Source organism: Bos taurus, chromosome 15 (genome assembly GCF_002263795.3).
Source record: "Bos taurus isolate L1 Dominette 01449 registration number 42190680 breed Hereford chromosome 15, ARS-UCD2.0, whole genome shotgun sequence".
Classification (NCBI taxonomy): domain Eukaryota; kingdom Metazoa; phylum Chordata; class Mammalia; order Artiodactyla; family Bovidae; genus Bos; species Bos taurus.
Window position 1 is genome coordinate 44,953,562 of NC_037342.1, and position 22,955 is coordinate 44,976,516.

At 39.3% G+C, this 22,955-nt stretch overlaps 2 protein-coding genes across 2 annotated transcripts; both read right to left on the bottom strand.

Annotated features, from left to right (window-relative positions):
* Nucleotides 1–4,136: 4,136 nt before the first annotated feature.
* On the bottom strand, nt 4,137–5,075 carry OR5P4 (olfactory receptor family 5 subfamily P member 4). The gene has a single exon (NM_001390052.1). The coding sequence runs from the start codon at nt 5,073–5,075 to the stop codon at nt 4,137–4,139; it is 939 nt and encodes a 312-aa protein (NP_001376981.1).
* Nucleotides 5,076–19,877: 14,802 nt separating this feature from the next.
* OR5P5 (olfactory receptor family 5 subfamily P member 5) lies at nt 19,878–20,816 on the bottom strand. The gene has a single exon (NM_001390344.1). The coding sequence runs from the start codon at nt 20,814–20,816 to the stop codon at nt 19,878–19,880; it is 939 nt and encodes a 312-aa protein (NP_001377273.1).
* Between the last annotated feature and the right edge of the window lie 2,139 nt (nt 20,817–22,955).

Sequence of the window (22,955 nt, forward strand, 5' to 3'; positions counted from 1 at the left end):
GGTTCAGAGGCAGCTACCATAACCTAACTAGATCATAAGCACTTTGGAAAAAGGCAATGGAAGTAGCGACAGTGGACAACTCCTTAAGTAATGTACAAAGTAGGTGGTGGATATTCTTTGCCTAAACCATGATTTCATATCTCCTATCTCTTAACTGTTGTTAAAGCCCCAACAACCCAGTCTCCCGCTCCAGGGAAATGTCAGTGTCCAAAATCTCACTCTAGTAGCCATCTGCTAAGACGGGCTGTGAGAGGAGTCAGCTGAAATTTATAGAGTTTCTTCTGTGCTGTCTGGGTTGGATTTCTTAATTGTCAAACAGAGGATTCATGATCTTTTCTCTGGCTCAAGTAAAGTAAAAATAAACAAAAGCTTTTCTGAGACACTAACAATGTTGCCAAAAGTTGAATTATTCCTTTACCAAGGGAGGGCAGTACCTTTAAGGGTGTACCCTGAACTGCTGACTTGTCAATATTATTGTCTATTACATGCTGTTGATGAGAAGTTTCTTTTCCAAATGATATTTTACAAGATGGTATACAATTAAATTTGATCATTGAGGCCTCTTTAGATTTAAATAGGATTCTATAATTGGAAAGGGGGATTTTAAATAGAAATTATTTTTCAAAGGTGTTCTCAGCTTGAAGAATCCATATTTAGTTTTAACCAAGCAAACACAAATAGCTGTGAAAAGAAGAGAAGTGAAAGGCAAAGGAGAAAAGGAAAGATATAAACATCTGAATGCAGAGTTCCAAAGAATAGCAAGGAGAGATAAGAAAGCCTTCTACAGCGATCATTGCAAAGAAATAGAGGAAAACAACAGAATGGGAAAGACTAGAGATCTCTTCAAGAAAATTAGAGATACCAAGGGAACATTTCATGCAAAGATGGTCTCGATAAAGGACAGAAATGGTATGGACCTAACAGAAGCAGAAAATATTAAGAAGCGGTGGCAAGAATACACAGAGGAACTGTACAAAATAGATCTTCATGACCCAGATAATCATGATGGTGTGATCACTGACCTAGAGCCAGACATCCTGGAATACGAGGTCAAGTGGGCCTTACAAAGTATCACTATGAACAAAGCTAGTGGAGGTGATGGAATTCCAGTGGAGCTATTTCAAATCCTAAAAGATGATGCTGTGAAAGTGCTGCACTCAATATGCCAGCAAATTTGGAAAACTCAGCAGTGGCCACAGGACTGGAAAAGGTCAGTTTTCATTCCAATCCCAAAGAAAGGCAATGCCAAAGAATGCTCAAACTACCACACAATTGCACTCATCTCACATGGTAGTAAAGTAATGCTCAAAATTTTCCAATAGGTGAACCGTGAACTTCCTGATGTTCAAGCTGGATTTAGAAAAGGCAGAGGAACCAGAGATCAAATTGCCAACATCCGCTGGATCATGGAAAAAGCAAGAGAGTTCCAGAAAAACATCTATTTCTGCTTTATGGACTATGCCAAAGCCTTTGACTGTGTGGATCACAATAAACTGTGGGAAATTCTGAAAGAGATGGGAATACCAGACCACCTGATCTGCCTCCTGAGAAATTTGTATGCAAGTCAGGAAGCAACAGTTAGAACTGGGCATGGAACAACAGACTAGTTCCAAATAGGAAAAGGAGTACGTCAAGGCTGTATATTGTCACCCTGCTTATTTAACTTGTATGCAGAGTACATCATGAGAAATGCTGGGCTGGAAGAAGCACAAGCTGGAATCAAGATTGCTGGGAGAAATATCAATAACCTCAGATATGCAGATGACACCACCCTTATGGCAGAAAGTGAAGAGGAACCAAAAAGCCTCTTGATGAAAGTGAAAGTGGAGAGTGAAAAAGTTGGCTTAAAGCTCCACATTCAGAAAACTAAGACCATGGCATCTGGTCCCATCAGATCAGATCAGATCAGTCGCTCAGTCATGTCCGACTCTTTGCAAACCCATGAATCGCTGCACGCCAGGCCTCCCTGTCCATCACTAACTCCCAGAGTTCACTCAGACTCACGTCCATCGAGTCAGTGATGCCATCCAGCCATCTCATCCTCTGCTGTCCCCTTCTCCTCCTTCCCCCAATCCCTCCCAGCATCAGGGTCTTTTCCAATGAATCAACCCTTTGCATGAGGTGGCCAAAGTATTGGAGTTTCAGCTTTAGCATCATTCCTTCCAAAGAAATCCCAGGGCTGATCTCCTTCAGAATGGACTGGTTGGATCTCCTTGCAGTCCAAGGGACTCTCAAGAGTCTTCTCCAACACCACAGTTCAAAAGCATCAATTCTTCAGCACTCAGCCTTCTTCACAGTCCAACTCTCACATCCATACATGACCACAGGAAAAACCATAGCCTTGACTAGACAAACCTTTGTTGGCAAAGTAATGTCTCTGCTTTTGAATATGCTCTCTAGGTTGGTCATAACTTTCCTTCCAAGGAGTAAGCGTCTTTTAATTTCATGGCTGCAGTCACCATCTGTAGTGATTTTGGAGCCCAGAAAAGTAAAGTCTGACACTGTTTCCACTATTTCCCCATCTATTTCCCATGAAGTGGTGGGACCGGATGCCATGATCTTCATTTTCTGAATGTTGAGCTTTAAGCCAACTTTTTCACTCTCCACTTTCAATTTCATCAAGAGGCTTTTTAGTTCCTCTTCACTTTCTGCCATAAGGGTGGTGTCATCTGCATATCTGAGGTTCTTGATATTTCTCCTGGCAATCTTGATTCCAGCTTGTGTTTCTTCCAGTCCAGCGTTTCTCATGATGTACTCTGCATATAAGTTAAATAAACAGGGTGACAATATACAGCCTTGACGAACTCCTTTTTCTCTTTGGAACCAGTCTATTGTTCCATGTCCAGTTCTAACTGTTGCTTCCTGACCTGCATACAAATTTCTCAGGAGGCAGATCAGGTGGTCTGGTATTCCCATCTCTTTCAGAATTTTCCACAGTTTATTGCAATCCACACAGTCAAAGGCTTTGGCATAGTCAATAAAGCAGAAATAGATGTTTTTCTGGAACTCTCTTGCTTTTTCTATGATCCAGCGGATGTTGGCAATTTGATCTCTGGTTCCTCTGCCTTTTCTAAAACCAGCTTGAACATCAGGAAGTTCACAGTTCACATATTGCTGAAGCCTGGCTTGGAGAATTTTGAGCATTACCTTACTAGCGTGTGAGATGAGTGCAATTGTGCAGTAGTTTGAGCATTCTTTGGCATTGCCTTTCTCTGGGATTGGAATGAAAACTGACCTTTTCCAGTCCTGTGGCCACTGCTGAGTTTTCCAAATTTGCTGGTCTCATCACTTCATGGTAAATAGATGGGGAAAGAGTGGAAACAGTGTCAGACTTTATTTTGGGGGGCTCCAAAATCACTGCAGATGGTGATTGCAGCTATGAAATTAAAAGATGCTTACTCCTTGGAAAGAAAGTTATGACCAACCTAGATAGCGTATTGAAAAGCAGAGACATTACTTTGCCAACTAAGGTCCATCTAATCAAGGCTACGGTTTTTCCAGTGGTCATGTATAGATGCAAGAGTTGGCCTGTGAAGAAAGCTGAGCACAGAAGAATTGATGCTTTTAAACTGTGGTGTTGGAGAAGACTCTTGAGAGTCCCTTGGACTGCAAGGACATCCAACCAGTCCATTCTAAAGGAGATCAGTCCTGGGATTTCTTTGGAAGGAATAATGCTAACGCTGAAACTCCAATACTTTGGCCACCTCATGCGAAGAGTTGACTCATTGTAAAAGACTCTGATGCTGGGAGGGATTGGGGGCAGGAGGAAAAGGAACGACAGAGGATGAGATGGCTGGATGGCATCACCGACTCGATGGACATGAGTTTGAGTGAACTCCAGGAGTTGGTGATGGACAGGGAGGCCTGGCATGCTGCAATTCGTGGGTCACAAAGAGTCGGACATGACTGAGCGACTGAACTGAACTGAAGCAAACACACATTTTAGTGATACACTTAACTTTATACATGGTCTTTTATATTTACAGAAGCTTATCACAGTTAAAGCAATAAAGTTAGTGATGTATGTATGTGTATGTATGTTAGCCACTCAGTCATGATAAGTATCAATAAAAATATCCAGCAAAAATATCCCCCAAATGAATAGTTTGTTATGTATAGATTTATGTCTGCTTAATTCAGAAAAACCAGTGTACTCTGGCCACTAGTTTTCTCATAGCCTCTTTCACCTCCTTGTTCCTCAGACTGTAGATGAGTGGGTTCAACATGGGGACCACCACCGTGTAGATTACAGATGCCACTTTGACCTGATCAGCTGAATAGTTCGATTTGGGCATCACATAAACAAATAAAACTGCCCCATAAAACAAAGTGACTGCAGTGAGGTGGGAGGTGCAGGTCGAGAAGGCCTTCTTCCTCCCCTCAGTGGAGCGCATCTTCAGGATTGAGTGGAGGATGTAGCTGTAGGACACAATTATGGTAAACAGTGTGCTTATGAGGACTGATGCTGAGGAGATGGCTGGAGATATCTCAGCAATATAAACATGGCCACAAGAAAGCTTCAAGAGCGGGAAGAGGTCACAGAAAAAATGATTGATTTTATTTGGTCCACAGAAGGAGAGATTCATCAAACAGCCGGTAAATGATGAAGCATTCATACAACCACCCAAGTAGGAGGCCCCCAACAGGAAGAAGCAGACCACTGGGGACATCTGGGTGGAGTAGAGCAGGGGAGAACAAATGGCCACGTAGCGATCATAGGCCATGGTGGCCAGCAGGAAGCACTCCGTGGTCCCAAAGGCAACATCAGAGGCAAGCTGGACTATACAACCAGTGATTGGGATGGCAGTTCTCTCTTTTAAGAAACTCATCAGCATAACTGGTGTAACTGATGTGGAATACCCAATGTCCACAAAGGCCAAATGGCTAAGGAAAAGGTACATAGGCGTGTGAAGCTGTGGGCTACTTCGGATTAAGGTGATTATGCTGATGTTTCCCACTATGGTAACTACGTAAACTCCTAGAAAAGTCACAAAGAAGATGGCACATAGTGTCACATTATCCGTTAATCCCAAAATAATGAACTCTGGCACTCTTGTGTGGTTTGCAGCCTCCATCTGTTCATTTAACAGTGCCTATTGAAATCAGAACCACAGGAGATTAAATTGACTGGAATGACCCTACATTTTATATGCATACCTAAGCATAACCTAAATATAATCTTATACATATTTCAAATGGTAAATTTGCCTTATTTACAGAGTACTTTGTGCACATAAGCTTTCTTTTCAGTTTCCATGCAAATATTAAAATTGAAGCCTCAGTTACCTTAGGAGTCAGCTGTTTTATTCCTATGTGTATACCATGGAATAAGTCTTACCTGTGTGCAAGGGAGATATGCAAAGGAATGCTTATAGCAATATTGATTGCAATAACATGAACTGTAAATAACATGAATGTTTATAGAAAGAGCAGCTCTTGATATTTCAGCCCCATCCCAAGTATACCTCTAGTCAGTAATCTCTGTCTTAGTAAATGCTGTCTCTGTTTAACCACTGATCAGGCCAAAAAATATGATGTTAACTTTGACATCTCTTTCTTACTTGATCTTTTTCCTGGAATAAAAAAAATTTGATAGCAAGGGCTGAAAGGTGTCCATGTTCAAGATGAAAAATGGAAGTAGAACTTTTACTGTTGTGAGCAAAACTGCCTGGATGTTTTGCAGAATCATCCAGGACTTCACTTCTATACCATACCTTTTTATACTTATGGGATTGTATGAAGCAATACGAAGAGTCTAGATACTTTTATCTAGACTTTTTTTATGGGCAAGGATTAAATGCAAGAAAACTGAAAGATTTGGGAACTTGGATTAATTATGTTTTGGTTTCTTCAGTTCTATTAAGCAACTACAGAGAAATAAACAGGGGCATATGATGAGGATAAGAGGAAAGGGTAGTTATAGAAGTTGAGACAAAGTGAAGAAAGCTAGGAAACTGGACTGAAAGATTAGCACTTCAGAATACTGGTCCCTTACTTCAAAATAGATCACACAGATCAAGGGCAGGTGAGAATGTATTAATTACCTTCAGACATTTCCATGATTCCTCTAATTTAATGATCAACATACTCTTATTAATAATTTGTTTTTTAAAGAACCTCTATCTCAAGGATTAAGAAAACATATAAGCTATGATAAACCTAGACAGTGTATTAAAAAGCAGAGACATAAATTTACTGACAAAGGTCCATATAGTCAAAGCTATGATTTTTCCAGTAGTCATCTATGGATGTGAGAGTTGGACCATAAGGAAGGCTGAAAGCCAAAGAACTGATGCTTTTGAACTGTGGTACCAGAGAAGACTGAGAGTCCCTTGGACTGAAAGGAGATCAAACCCGTCAATCCTAAAGGAAATCAACCCTGAATATTCATTGAAAGGACTGATGCTGAAGCTCCAGCTTCAATATTTTGCCCACCTAATGTAAAGAGCTGACTCATTGGAAAAGACCATGATGCTGGGAAAGATTGAAGGCAGGAGGAGAAGGGGGTGACAGAGGATGAGATGGTTGGATGGAATCACTAACTTAATGGACATGAGTTTGAGCAAATTCTGGGAGATAGTGAAGGACAGGGAAACTTGGCGTGCTGTGGTCCATAGGGTCACAGAGTCAGACAACTTAACAACTGAACAAAAACAAAAAAACGTATATACATACAATCAGCAACCACAAACATTTTACTCAGTGTTATATGTGAATCATGACAATGGCATGCTATCGTATGAGTAGTACCAAGATTACGTACACGTGAAGTGTTGATTGCTCAGTTGCGTCTGACTCTTTGCGACTCCATGAACTGTAGCCCACCAGGCTCCTCTGTCCATGAAATTCTCTAGACAAGAATACTGGAGTGGGTACCCATTCCCTTCTCCAGGGGATCTTCCCAATCCAGGAGTCAAATCTGGGTCTTCCACATTGCAGGCAGATTCTCGACTGTCTGAACCACCAGGGAAGGATTATGTAAATGAATGATCAAATTCTGGCCATTTAAACTAGACAAAGACCCAAACCTGAAGTGAATTGTATATGTTTAAAGAAAATAGATGTATGAAAGACACAAACGTTTTGAAAGTTAGATATGAGTGCCAGTGTGGAAGGCAAAGGGACATGCAGAATACCATGGACTTTGGAGCCATGCAGACCTAGGATTCGTTTCTAGCTCCGCCTCTATCTATTAAATCATAGGCAAGTTATAAGAAATGTTTGCTCTTCTGTTTCCTTACCTGTGAAGATGAGAAAATAATACATACCTCATGAGATTCTTAGGTTAAACCACATGATATTGGTGATTACTCATAGCGCTGTTTATACAACAAATAAATGCTCAATTACTAATAATTGACCTGAAATAAATAACTTGTAATTTCTGATACGTAGAAGAGAATCAACTATTTCTGTGTTCTTAAAAAAGAACAAGTATGCACTGGTGATATATCCACGGCAACACTAGCGATAGTCTTCAAGGATTTGTTGCTGTACAGCAAGGCGTATTTAAGTGAGGTTGGTGTCATTTGGGATAAGGCCCAATCACCTATGTCACTTGTAATTACTAATTAATTACTTCACTTGTTTTGGAAATCTACTTTGAGAATCCATTGGGACAGAGAAATTATAGGTATATATCTACTGGGACAGAGAAATATTGTGTAAACATAATTATGTAAAAATGTATGAACAAAATATTTTCTCAATACCTTCAAGTTCTATTTATTTTTTGGTTAAATGGAAGAAATGAAAAATTTTATTTCATTAAATTGAAAAACATAACATTTTACTATCCTTAAAATTGATTATTAGATCAATATGACTAATACGGTTCTGACAACTTGTGGTTCTGAAATGCGGCTATATTCAGTGGTCCAGATTTTCATACCACCTGTATTTAGAGATAATTTGGGTTTGTTACTACAATTTAGTTTACAAACATACATCTAATGGAATTGGAGTATTGTTATCAACATAGAAATTGACACACATTTTTAAAAATCATATGAGTTTTCCACATGTATTATAGGTTTATACTAGGGCACTTGAGATACACACCAGGCTTGTTGGCAGTAGACACTGCTGCTGCTGCTAAGTCGCTTCAGTCGTGTCTGACTCTGTGCACCCCTATGGACAGCAGCCCTCCAGGGTCCTCTGTCCACAGGATTCTCCAGGCAAGAATACTGGAGTGGGTTGCCATTTCCTTCTCCTGGCAGTAGACATTGCTCACATGCAAAGTCTTCTCTCTCCCCATTGACCTACCAACCCGTGTGCTTTCTAATAGAAAATGAAGTTCACACTAACATTTTTCTTATCATTCTGCCACATTTTCTTATCACAGCTGCCACACTGACTAGCAGGTTGTCCAGGATACATGGCCACAGTTGATTCTGGCTGTATTCTTAGATCATGGCCATATAGCTGAACATTCTCTAGCTTGAAGATCAGGTTCCTTTGATTTGGGGCTTGAAGAAACTTATAGATCAATAACCTTCAGAACAAAGGTAAGCCTGATAACCTACATCAGGAGGCTCTAACAGCTCAAACACCTCTACTCCAACAATTTAGGAAATGGACATGCGGCAAGGTTCCATCTGTCCTAGAAAGACATACCTCCATTAGGCATTAAGAAAGCCCAACTATGGCTGATAAGAGATACAAAAACCTTCCAGATGACATCTGGAAGAATTAAATTCCCTTCACCCCTGCCCTCCTCCTAATATTTTGTTCACATCACTTGATTAATATCCATTATAGTTGAAGACCTTACTCTGTCCCTGAAGTGACAATGCAATGTCAATGGCTAATTATTTTGTATCCCTCTTTGATGATGCAGTGTTGGGAATATTGTTGTTCTTGTTAAATCACTCAGTAGTGTCCTACTCTTTGCAACCCCATGGACTGCAGCACACCAGGCTTCCATGTGCTTCACCATCTCCTGGAGTTTGCTCAAACTCATGTCCATCGAGTTGGTGATGCCATCCAACCGTCTCATCCTCTGTCGCCCCCTTCTCCTTCTGCCTTCAATCTTTCCCGGCACCAGAGTGTTTTCCAATGAGTCAGCTGTTCACACCAGGTGGCCCAAGTATTGGCACTTCAGCTTCAGCATAAGCCCTTTCAGTGAATATTCAGGGTTGATTTGCTTTAGGATTGACTGGTTTGATCTCCTTGCTGTCCAACTGAATCTTAAGAGTCTTCGGCAGCACCAGAGTTCAAAGGCACCAGTTCCTTGGCATTCACCCTTTTTTATTCTCTAGCTCTCACATCTGTATATGACTATTGGAAAAACCATATCTTTGATGATATGGACCTTCTTTGGCAAAGTAATGTCTTTTTTTTTTTAATGCTGTCTAGGTTGGTCATCTGCATATAGATGTTTTTCTGGAACTCTCTTGCTTTTTCCATGATCCAGCGGATGTTGGCAATTTGATCTCTGGTTCCTCTGCCTTTTCTAAAACCAGCTTGAACATCAGGAAGTTCACGGTTCACATATTACTAAAGCCTGGCTTGGAGAATTTTGAGCATTACTTTACTAGTGTGTGAGATGAGTGCAATTGTGCGGTAGTTTGAGCATTCTTTGGCATTGCCTTTGTTTGGGACTGGAATGAAAACTGACCTTTTCCAGTCCTGTGGCCACTGCTGAGTTTTCCAAGTTTGCTGGCATACTGAGTGCAGCACTTTCACAGCATCATCTTTCAGGATTTGAAATAGCATCATCTTTCAGGATTTGAAGGACACCATCCTTATGGCAGAAAGTGAAGAGGAACTAAAAAGTCTCTTGATGAAAGTGAAAGAAGAGAGTGAAAAATTTGGCTTAAAGCTCAACATTCAGAAAACGAAGATCATGGCATCCAGTCCCATCACTTCATGGGAAATAGATGGGGGAAAGAGTGGAAACAGTGTCAGACTTTATTTTTGGGGGCTCCAAAATCACTGCAGATGGTGACTGCAGCCGTGAAATTAAAAGACGCTTACTCCTTGGAAGGAAAGTTATGTCCAACCTAGATAGCATATTCAAAAGCAGAGACATTACTTTGCCAACAAAGGTCCGTCTAGTCAAGACTATGGTTTTTCCAGTGGTCATGTATGGATGTGAGAGTTGGACTGTGAAGAAGGCTAAGTGCTGAAGAATTGATGCTTTTGAACTGTGGTGTTGGAGAAGACTCTTGAGAGTCCCTTGGACTGCAAGGACATCCAACCAGTCCATTCTGAAGGCGATCAGCCCTGGGATTTCTTTGGAAGGAAAGATGCTAAAGCTGAAACTCCAGGACTTTGGCCACCTCATGTGAAGAGTTGACTCATTGGAAAAGACTCTGATGCTGGGAGGGATTGGGGGCAGAAGGAGAAGGGGACAACAGAGGATGAGATGGCTGGATGGCATCGCTGACTCGATGGACGTGAGTCTGAGTGAACTCCGGGAGTTGGTGATGGACAGGGAGGCCTGGCGTGCTGCGATTCATGGGGTTGCAAAGAGTCGGGCATGACTGAGCGACTGAACTGAACTGAACTGAACTGAGGTTGGTCATAGCTTTTCTTCCAAGGAGCATCTTTTAATTTCATGGCTGCAGTCGTCATCTGCAGTGATTCTGGACCCCAGAAAATAAAGTCTGTCACTGTTTCCATTGTTTCACCATCTATTTGCCATGAAGTGATGGAACTATGATCCATCACTATGATCTATAGCATCAATAGGATGCTATGATCTTATTTTTTTGAATGTTGAGTTTTAAGCCAGTTTTTTCACTCTCTTCTTTCACCCTCATCAAGAGACTTTTTAATTCCACTTTCCTTTCTGCCATAATGGTGGTGTCATCTGCATGTCTGAGGTTATTGATATTTCTCCCAGCAATGATTTATCCCGCCTGGCATTTTGCATGATGTACCCTGCATATAAGTCAAATAAGCAGGGTGACAATATACAGCCTTGACATACTCCTTTCCGAATTTTGAATCAGTCTGTTTTTCCATATCTGGTTTTAACTGTTGCCTCTCAACCTGCATAGATTTCTCAGGAGGCAGGTAAGGTGGTCTGGGAGTCCCATCTCTTGAAGAATTTTCCACTGTTTGCTTTGATCTACACAGTCAAAGGTTTTCGCATAGTCAATGAAACAGAAGTAGATGTTTTTCTGGAATTCTCTAGCTCTTTTGATGATCCAGTGGATGTTGGCAATTTGATCTCTGGTTTCTCTGCCTTTTCTAAATCCAGCTTGAACATCTGGAAGTTCTCAGTTCACATACTCTTCAAGCCTAGCTTGAAGGATTTTGAGCATTACTTTGCTAGGAAGTGAAATGAGTGCAATTGTTCAGTAGTTTAAACATTCTTTGGCATTGAACTTCTTTGGGACTGGAATGAAAACTGAGCTTTTCCGGCCTTGTGGCCGTTGTTGAGTTTTCCAAGTTTGCTGGCATATTGAGTGCAGCTCTTTCACAGCATCATCTTTTAGGATTTGAAACAGCTCAACCAGAATTTCATCACCTCCACTACCTTTGTTCATAGTGATGCTTCCTAAGGTCCACTTCACTTTGCATTCCAGGATGTCTGGATCTAGGTGAATGATCTCACCATCATGGTTATCTGGGTCATGAAGATCTTTTTTGTATAGTTCTGTGTATTCTTGCCACCTCTTCTTAATACCTTCTGCTTCTGTTAGGTCCATACCATTTCTGTCCTTTATTGTGCCCATCTTTGCATGAAATATTCCCTTGATATCTCTAATTTACTTAAAGAGATCTCTATTCTCTCCCATTCTACTGTTTTCCTCTTTTACATTGTTCACTTAGGAAGGCTTTCTTATCTCTCCTTGCTATTTTCTGGAATCTGCATTCAGATGGCTATATCTTTCCTTTTTCCCTTTGCCTTCTCTTCTTTTTTCAGCTATTGTTAAGGCCTCCTCAGACAACCATTTTGCATTTTTGCATTTCTTTTTCTTGGGAATGGTTTTGATCACCACTTCCTGTACAATGTTATGAACCTCTGTTCATAGTTCTTTAGGCACTCTGTCTATCAGATCTAATCCCTTCAATCTATTTGTCACTTTCACTTTCACTTTCACTTCACATAAGGGATTTGATTTAGGTCATACCTGATGGCCTAGTGGTTTTCCCTACATTCTTCAATTTAAGACTGAGCTTGGCAATAAGGAGTTCATGATCTGAGCTACAGTTAACTCCTGGTCTTGTTTTTGCTGATTGTATAGAGCTTCTCCATCTTTGCTGCAAAGAATATATTCAGTCTGATTTCAGTATTGACCATCTGGTGATGTCCATGTGTAGAGTCTTCTCTTGTATTGTTGGAAGAGGGTGTGTTCTCTTGGCAAACTTTGCTAGGCTTTGTCCTGCTTCATTTTTTACTTCAAGGCCAAACTTGTCTGTTAAGTCTCTTAACTTCCTACTTTTGCATTCTAGTCCCCTATGATGAAAATGACATCTTTTTTGGATGTTAGTCTAGAAGGTCTTGAAGGTTTTATATAACAATTCAACTTCAGCTTCTTCAGCATTGGTGATTGGGCCATAGACTTGGATCACTGCGATATTGAATGGCTTGCCTTGGAAACAAACAGATCATTCTGTTGTTTTTGAGATTGCACCCAAGTTCTGCATTTGAGACTCTTGTTGACTGTGAGGGCTACTCCATTCCTGTCCAGTTTAGTTCACTGATTCCTACAATGTCAGTGTTCACTCTTGCCATCTCCTGTTTGACCACTTCCAATTTACCTTGATCATGGACCTAACAATCCAGGTTCCTATGCAATATTGTTCTTTACAGCATCAGACTTTATTTTTACCACCAGACCCATTCACAGCTGGGCATATTTCTGCTTTGTCTCAGCCTCTTCATTCCTTCTGCAGCTATTTCTCTCCTCTTTTCCTGTAGCATATTGGACACCTACCGACCTGGAAACATCATCTTTCAGGGTCGTATCTTTTTGTCCTTCCATACTGTTCAGCAGCATGCTGAAGTGGTTTGCCATTTCCTTTGCCAGTGGAACACATTTTGTCAGAACTCTCCATCATGACCTGTCCATTTTGGGTGGCCCTACACGGCATGGCTCATAGTTTCATTGAGTTAGGCAAGGTTGTGGTCCATGTGATCAGTTTGGTTAGTTTTCTGTGATTGTGGTTTTCATTTTGTCTGCCCTCTGATGGATTAGAATAAGAGGTTGGTGCAAGCTTCCTGATGGGAGGAACTGGCTGTGGGGAAAACTGGGTCTTGTTCTGGTTGGCAAAGCCATGCTCACTAAGTCTTTAGTCCAATTTTCTGCTGATGGGTGGGGCTGTGTTCCCTCCCTGTAGATTGGCCTGAGGCCAAACTTTGGTAGGGGCAATGGTGGTAATGGTGACCTACTCCAAAAGGACTTATGCCAGCATGCTGCGCCTCCCAAGACTGCTATAGTCAGTGCCCCTGACCCTGCAGCAGGCCACTGTCAACTCATGCCTCCGCCACAGACTCCCAAGCACACACAGGCAAGTCTGGCTCAGTCTCTTGTGGGGTCATTGTTCCTTTCTCCTGGGTCCTGGTGCACACAAGGTTTTGTTTGTGTCCTCCAAGAGTCTGTGTTTCCCCAGTTCATTGGAAGTTCTGTAATTAAATCCTGCTGACCATCAAAGTCAAAGTCCCTGGCTATACTCAGTCCCTCTACCAGATCCCCAGATTGGGGAGTCTCTTGTGTGGCCTAGAACTTTAGCAGCAGTGTGAGAACTTCTTTGGTATGATTGTTCTTCAGTTTGTGAGTCGCCTACCTAGCGGCTCTATAGTAGAACTAATGGCCACCTCCTTCAAAAGGATTTGTGCTACACACTACACCTCCCAGGACTGCTATTGCTGGAGCCTCTGTCTCCGCAGCAGGCTGCTGCTCACTCATGCCTCTGCAGGAGACCCTAAAACACTCAAAAGCAGGTCTGTCTCGGTCTCTTTGGGGTCACTGCTCCTTTCCCTTGGTCCTGGTGTGCACATGGTTTGTTTGTGCCCTCCAAGCAGCTCTGGTGGCTATGAGGTTTGATTTTAAACCCCCTTCCCACCATTTTGCTGCAGCTTCTTCTTTGCCCTTGGTCCTGGGGTATCTTTTCTTGGTGGGTTTCAACATTCTCCTGTCAGTAGTTGTTCAGCAGCTCATCGCAATCTTGGAGTTCTCACAGGGGAAGATGAGTGCACATCCTTCTACTCCACCATCTTGGATTTGATTTGGGAATATAGGTGGCAGTAAATAGATATTTATTAATTTAGTGTTCAACAATTTTTAAAACAGTCTTTCTGTCTGTCATACACTGTGCTATGACCTAAAGATAGATACTCCCACATCTCTCTCTTTACCCAACTACAAACCATTTTATAATTGTATCCATCACTCAACCCCTTCCAGTGAAAGACTAACTTCTAGTCACCTTAGATCTCAGGTTTAAATAAATTTATTTCACTACTGAAACCTCCCCTGATACCTTAGACTAAGTCATATTCTCCTGGCAAACAATTTCATAGAATTCTGAAATATGTTTTACACTTGCACACTTTTAATTGTATAGGTACTGTAGTGAATAATTGCATGATGTCTTTTTTACCCACTGTCCTACAACTTCCATGAGGAAGGGGTCCTATCTACCTTGGTCAACACTCTATATTTAGAATATTGCACCTTACCTGGTACATAGCAGTACTAAATGAATGAATGAATGAGTGAATAAATAATCTATTTTTAATGTTTATTTTATTGTGATAAGAACAGTTAGCATGAGACTTATTCTCTTAATGGGTTTTAAAGTATACAGTATAATATTGTTGTATAGATAAAATAGTTTATAGCAGATCTCTACAACTTATTCATGTTGCTTAACTGAAACTTTATGTCTATTGATTTATGTCTCCTCATTTCACTTGAACCTCATCCCCTGAGAATCATCATGCCATCTTGTTGCAGCTTCTCCTGTGAACTTGACTCTTTCAGATACTTTATAAATTAGAATCATGCAGTCCTGTCCTATGACTGGCTTATTTCACTTAGCATAATGTTCTCCAGGTTCATCTATGTTATCACTACTGCAGAATGCCTTTCTTTTTAAGACAATAATATTCCATTATTATTCCATGTCTACCAAAATTTCTTTATCTATTTCTCTGTTGGTGGATATTTACATTGCTTCCATATTTTTGGCTGCTGTTAATAGTGCCACAGTGAACATGAGAGTGCTAATATCTGAGATACTGATTTCAGTTTTGTTTTAGGTAAATATCTAGAGGTGGGATTAGTAGATTATATGGTAGTTCTATTTTTAATTATTTGAGGGACCGTCCCACTGTTTACCATACCAACTGCATCATTTTTCATTTCCCACAAAATTGTACAAGAGTTTCCTCCTTCTCCATATCCTCGCCAATACTTGTTGTCTTGGTTTTGTTTTACTTTGTAACAGCTATCCTGATATTTGTGTGGTGATATCTCATCCTGGTTTTGATTTGTATTTACTTGATGATTAGTGACGTTCAGCACCTTTTCATATACCTGGTAGCTACCTCTATGTATTCTTTGGATAAGTCTATTCGAGTTTTTAGCCCATTTTTGAATCGAGTTATTAGTTTGTATGCTGTAGAGTTGTATTAATTCCTTACATATTTTGGAAATCAACTCCTTATCAGATGCATAGTTTGCAAACATTTTCTCCTATTCAATAGTTGTCTTTTCACTCTTATTTCCATGCTGTGCAGAAGCTTTTTAGTTTGACGCAGTCTCATGTGTCCATTTTTATTTTTATTGCCTGTGCTTTCCATTTGGTATTAAAGAAATCACTGCCAAAGCCAATGACATGAATCTTTTTCCCCTATGTTTTCTTCTAGGGGTTTTATTCTTACAGTTTTAGGTCTTACATTTAAGTCTTTAATCCATTTTGAGTTGATTCTTTTGTATAGACCAATACAATTGTCAATTGTCTTACACTGTATGTGTGCACTGTGGCATATATATTACATTTTCTTTATCCATTTATATGTTGATGGACACTTAGGTTATTTCTATGTCTTGGATATGGTGAATAATGCTGCAGTAAACATGGGAACACATGTATCTCCTTTGAGATAATGTTTTCGTTTCCTTCAGATATATATCCAGAAGTGGTATTGTTGAATCATATGGTAATTTCATTTTAACTTTCTATTTATTCTTGATTCAGTCTTAATAGTTGTTTGCTTCTAGGATTTATGCATGTTTCTAGGTTATCCAATTTGTTCACATACATTTATATTAATCCCTTATGATACTTTTTTATTTCTGAGGCATCCCTTTAATGTTTCTTCTTTCACTTATGATTTTATTTATTGAGCCCTCTTTTTTCCTTAGTCCAACTATAGATTTGTCTACTTGGTTTATTTTTTAAAATTCAGTCTTAACTTTATAGATTTTTAAAATTATTTTTCTGTTCCCTATTTGATTTGTTTCTGCTGTAATCTTTACTATTCCCTTCCCTCTGCTAATGCTGGGTTTTTTCTTCTTTTTCTAGTCCCTTGAGATATAAAGTTCAGTTCTTTATTTTAAATTTTTCTTCCTTTTAAATGTAGACATTTATCACTATGAGCTTCCCTTTTGGTACTACATTAGCTGCATATCATCAGTTTTATTAGTTTCATTTCCCTCTTCATTTATCTCAAGATATTTATACATTTTCTTTTGATATTCTGTGACTCAGTGTTTGTTCAAGAGAGTGTTATTTAGCTTCCATGTATTTGTGAGTTTTTTCCTTTTCTCGACGTCATTGATTTCAAGTTGCATTCCATTGCTGTTGGAAAAGATACTTATATATAACTAGTATAATTTCAATTTTCTTAATTTTGTTAAGAACTATTTTGTGATCTCATATGTGGTCAGTCCTGAAATGTGTGCTTGAGAAGAATGTGTTTCCTTCTGCCATTGGGTGAAAAGTCCTGTGTATGTCTGTTAGGCTCACTTGGTCTGTTTGGTTGGTTGGTTTGGTTGCTAAGTCATGTCTGACTCTTTGGACCCCATGGACTCTAGCCCTCCAGGCTCCTCTGTCCATGGGATTTCCCAGGTAAGAACACTGGAGTGGGTTGTCATTTCCTTCTCCAGGGGATCTTCCTGACCCACGGATGAACCCGGGTCTACTGCACTGCAAGAGGCCTCCTGAATTATAGGTGGATTCTTTACCGACTGAGCCACCAAGGAAGCCCCTCTTTGGTCTATAATGTTGTCCAAATCTGTCATTTCTTTACTAATTTTCTGTCCAGGTGTTCTGTACATTATTGAAACTGGACTATTTAAAAATACTATGATTGTATTGTCAATTTATCCTTTCAGGTTTATCAATATTTGTTTCATTTAGGTGTTTTGATATTGAGTGCATAAAAAGTGAAAGAGTTAGTTGCTTAGTCACGTCCGGCTCTTTGTGACCCCATGGACTGTAGTCTGCTAGGCTCCTCTGTCCATGGAATTCTCCAGGCAAGAATACTGCAGTGGGTAGCCATTCCTTTCTCCAGGGGATCTTCCTGACCCAGGGATCAAACCTGGGTCTCCCGCATTGCAGGCAGACTCTTTTACCACCTGAGCCACCAGGGAAGCCCCTGTTGAGTGCAAATATATTTACAATTGTTATATTTTCCTGTTGAATTGATCTTTTTATCGCTATGTAATGATCTTCTTTGTTTCTAGAGACAAAAGTCTTTATAACTTAAAGTCTTCTTTGATGTTAGCAGAGCCACTAAAGTGAGTTTCTTGATTTTTTACATGGTATATTGCAAAAAAGATGGAAAACTGTTATCAAAATGTCTTTCTCAAGGCTTCTCAAGAATTTAAATAAAAAACTTTAAATTATACAAACCCAAGAAATAAAGAAGAAAATAGTAAAAGTTGAATATAAATTATGAAATAGAAAATTAATGTACAGTGCAAAAAAGCACAAATCAAAATTTTATCCTTTGAAAATACTGATAAAATTGATAAAAGACTAGCAAGATTTATTAATAACATGTATAGAAAATACAATATTGAAAATAGAACATTACATATCTTATGGAAAATAAAAATAAAATATAGTTTTGAAATATAAATAAATTGGAAAACTATTTTTAAGAATATGTTATCAAAAATGATAAATAAATTGAGGAACTAGATATTTCTTTATTCATTAATGAAAATGAGACTTATAGTAAAAATGTTTTCTATAAAAATGGAAAGCCCAAATGGCTTCACCATTGAAGTCTTACAAATATTATAGGTATAAATATCACTGATCCTATAAAAAGTTCTTCTGAGAACAGACAACAAAGAAATCCTTTCCAAATCATTTTTATATTTTGATATCCCCACTTGTAAATTTCAAGAATGGAAAATGATATGCCAATTTCTCTCACAAACAAAGATGCAAACATCCTAAACCAAATATTAGGAAATCAAAGCCAATGATAATAAGATGAATAAAAATGCAACCAAAGTTGGGTTTATTTCAGCAATTCTAGATTGCTTTAATATTCATAAGTCAAAGTGATACTTTCATATCTGAGTTAGAATGTACAAGGATATGAAAAACATTTGATCATATGGTAACAAGAAAAACCTCAAAGAAATGAAGATCATATTTATGTATTCGATGAACTAGGAGCAGAGGATTCAAGAAAGCCTTCATGAAATGACATCTATATAGGTGAGCAGATTGCACACCTAAGGACAAATGCATAGTCTCATCTGCCTTACAGAGACACTTTGAAGGGAAGAAAAGGCATTAGCCAATTCTTGATGACAGTATAAATTGTCTGCACAAATAGAAATTTAGAAGAAACCCAAATGTAAAAATGGTAACAGAAGTAGTGGCAATAAACATCTTCTTGAGACATATTACAAAGAGGGATGGCAGGTATATTCTATGTCTGCATCAGCCGAGGGTCTTAATCTGTAATTTTATACTCTGAAAATGCCAACTAGCTTGCTAAAAGAAAGCTCCACTATGTCTTAACCCCCATTCCTGCCCACTACTCCCCAGTAGTTTTTCCTACTACTCAAAGGCTTGTCGGCAAAGGTTCAAGCTGAACTTTGCAAAACAAGCTTTGCAAACCAACCTTTGAAAAGTAGGAGAAACTTAAGGGAACTCTCAAAGGCTAAGCCTTCAGGATTTCTTTATTATCTGACTGAGTCTTCTGGTGGCAAAAGTGTAGAACAAATTCTTTTGGTCTGGCTTAGATTAGATGGGAATGAAGCTTTTCTAGACTTCAGCATCACTATTCCCAAAGAAAATAATAACCCTGTATGAGAGAAACCAAGTCTTCCATAGAAAGTAACCTGCACTGCCCACACCACCATCAGTTGCATTTCTAGTTGCGTATATGATGCCTTTTGAGATGTTAATTTATAAGATGACTTTTTAAACTGTATAATTTAACAGAAGAAAAAAAAAAACATCCTCTAGTCAAACTCTCTAAATAATGAACAGAGAAGAGAAGAAGTAAAAATATATTCTCTAGATATCCTCATCCTGAAATACACACATTTCATTTGAACCTAGCAGATTTTCACAAAAATGCTGTACTCTGTGAATCTAGAAAATTATAAGTTAAAATTGGCATTAATCAATATTTGGGCATTTTATGTTTAAGATAGGTCTTCACATAAAATGATAAGACTAATGGACAACATAAACACTCATCGTGTATGTTTTTTAATATTTATTTTTATTTATTTGCTGGGTCTTAATTGCAGCACGCAGGATCTTTGATCTTCATTGCAGCATGCAGGATATTTGGTTGCAGCATGTGGGATCATTCCCTAACCAGGTCCTCCTGCATTGGGAGTGTGGGGTCTTAGCCACTGGATCACCATAGAAGTCCCCATCCAAAGTTCTTGAAATTATTTTTTTGCAGTTTCTGGATTCACATTGCATTTGTTTCAAAATGACTGATGTATTTTAGTCATCAGTTTTCTCATGGCCTCTTTCACCTCTTTGTTCCTCAGACTGTAGATCAGAGGGTTCAACATGGGGATCACCACTGTGTAGAAGACAGATACCACTTTGATATGGTCAGGTGAGTAGCTTGACTTCGGTATGACATAAACAAATGTGACTGTCCCATAAAACAAAGTGACTGCAGTGAGGTGGGAAGTGCAAGTAGAGAAGGCCTTGGACCTTCCCTCTGTAGAGCACATCTTCAGAATTGAGTGGAGGATGTATAGATATGAAACAATTATGGTAAACAGTGTGATTACAATTATTGACCCAGCTGAGATGGCAGGAGATATTTCGGCAACATAAACATGGGTACAAGAGAGCTTCACTAGTGGTGGCAGGTCACAGAAGAAATGGTTGATTTTATTTGGTCCACAGAACGTCAGGCTCAGTAAACATCCGATAAATGATGAAGCATTCACACATCCTCCCAGGTAGGAAGCAATCAGTAAGATGACGCAGACCCTGGGAGACATGTATGTAGAGTATAGAAGTGGTGAACAGATGGCCACGTAGCGATCATAGGCCATGGCAGCCAAAAGGAAGCACTCAGCTGTTCCAAAGATAACATCAGAGCCAAGCTGAACTATACAGCCAGCAACTGGGATAGTAGTTCTTACTTCTAGGAAACTCACAATCATAATAGGTGTGACTGATGAGGAGTAACCAATGTCCACAAAGGCCAGATGGCTGAGGAATAGATACATTGGGGTGTGAAGCTGAGGACTTCTGTGAATTAATGTGATGATGCTGATATTGCCCAATATGGTAGCAACATAGATTCCTAGAAAAACCAAAAAGAAGATGGAGCAAAGTGTAGGATGGTCTGTTAACCCCAAAATAACGAATTCTGTCACCATTGTGTGGTTTCCAATCTCCATCTTACTTGGAATGATGCCTTTTGAAATGAAAATCAGTGGATATTAAATTAAATGGAATGATCTCATAATTCACATATTTACTTTACCAGACAACCTATCAAAAAAGTTAGAACATTGATCTCAATTTAGCCTAATGCTAATACTTTACAAAATGTTCCCAAATATATTTACATTATTCATGATTTGACGATATTAATGTACACTATCTTAGTCCAAAGATACTCTCAAAGTACCAGTGGCTCAGATCAGAACACACTGGGCACTCACATTTGTATCATTTGATCAAAGCAATGATGTTTGGAAATTTGATGAGAGTCAGAGGTGAAACATAATCACTTTGCTAGTATTTAACTATATCCATATTTTTATTACAATTATATTATAGTATAATTAATAGAATGTAATATTGTTTAAATAATATCTGTTTCTTGGTCACATTGGTCACTCTCCAGCCCCAACACAGGTGAGACTGTGAACAGTACATGCCAATGCATGATGGAAGGACATGCCCTGTCTCTCTTCTGAATCAAATTAAATTACCAGTGGGTCAGTCTCTCTCTTTCATTAAGAGATATATTAGCATAATACATTTTGAAGGAGGTCACCATTAACTTCATTACCTCTGCCATGGTTTGGTCTCAGGTCAAATAACAGGGAGGGAACACAACCCTGCCCATCAACAGAAAATTGGATTAAAGATGTATTGAGCATAGCCCTGCCCGTCAGAACAAGAACCAGTCTCCCCCACAGTCAGTCTCTCCCATAAGGAAGCTTCCATAAGCCTCCTATCCTTATCCCTCAGAAGACAGACAGAATCCTCAGAAAACCACAATAACATAAAACTAATCAAACTGATTACATGGACGACAGAATTGTCTAACTCAATGAAACTATGAGCCACCCAAGATGTGTAGGGCCACCCAAGATGGATGGGTCATGGTGGAGAGTTATGACAAAATGTGGTCGACTGGAGATGGAAATAGCAAACCACTTCAGTATTCCTGCCTTGAGAACCCCATGAACAGTATGAAAAGGCAAAAAGATAGGACACTGAAAGATGAACTCCCCAGGTTAGTAGGTGCCCAATATGCTACTGGAGATTGGTGGAGGAATAACTCCAGAATGAAGAGATGGAGCCAAAGCAAAAACAACTCCCACTTGTGGATTTGACTGGTGATGAAAGTGAAGTCCAATGCTGTGAAGAACACTATTGCATAGGAACATGGAATGTTAGGTCCATGAATCAAGGCAAATTAGAAGTGGTCAAAAGGAGATGGCAAAAGTGAACATCGACATTTTAGCAATCAGTAAATAAAATGGTCTGGGATGGGTTAATGTAATTCAGCTGATCATTATATCTACTACTGTGGGCAAGAATCCCTTAGAAGAAATGGAGAAGGCTTCATAGTCAACAAGAGTCTGAAATGCAGTACTTGGGGGCAATCTCCAAAATGACAGAAAGATTGTTGTTTGTTTCCAAGGCAAACCATTCAATATCATAGTAATCCAAGTCTATAGCCCAGTCACAAATGCTTAAGAAGCTGAAGTTGAACCATTCTATAAAGGCCTACAAGACCTTCCAGACTAACACCCAAAAAAGATGTTCTTTTCATTATAGGGGACTGAAATGCAAAAGTAGGAAGTCAAGAGATACCTGGAGTAACAGACAAGTTTGGCCTTGGGAAAAAAAATGAAGCAGGACAAAGCCTAGCAGAGTTTGCCAAGAGAATGCACTACTCATAGCAAACACACTCTTCCAACAACACGCGATGACTCTACACATGAACATCACCAGATGGTCGATACCAAAATCAGATTGATTATATTCTTTGCAGCCAAAGATGGAGAAGCTCTATACAGTCAGCAAAAACAAGACCTGAAGCTAACTGTGGCCTCAGATCATGAACTCCTTATTGCCAAATTCAGACTTATAATGAAAGTACGGAAATTCACTGTACCATTCAGGTATGATATAAATCAAATTCCTTATGATTATGTAGAGGAAGTGAGAAATAGATTCAAGGCATTAGATCTGATAGAGTACCTGAAAAACTATGGATGGAAGTTTGTGACATTGTACAGGAGGCAAGGATCAAGACCATCCCCAAGAAAAAGTAATGCAAAAAGGCAAAATAATTG

What these genes read in the sequence shown, in the direction of transcription:
- OR5P5 (NM_001390344.1), bottom strand. Translation starts at nt 20,816, where the DNA reads ATGGAGATTGGAAACCACACAATGGTGACAGAATTCGTTATTTTGGGG.
- OR5P4 (NM_001390052.1), bottom strand. Translation starts at nt 5,075, where the DNA reads ATGGAGGCTGCAAACCACACAAGAGTGCCAGAGTTCATTATTTTGGGA.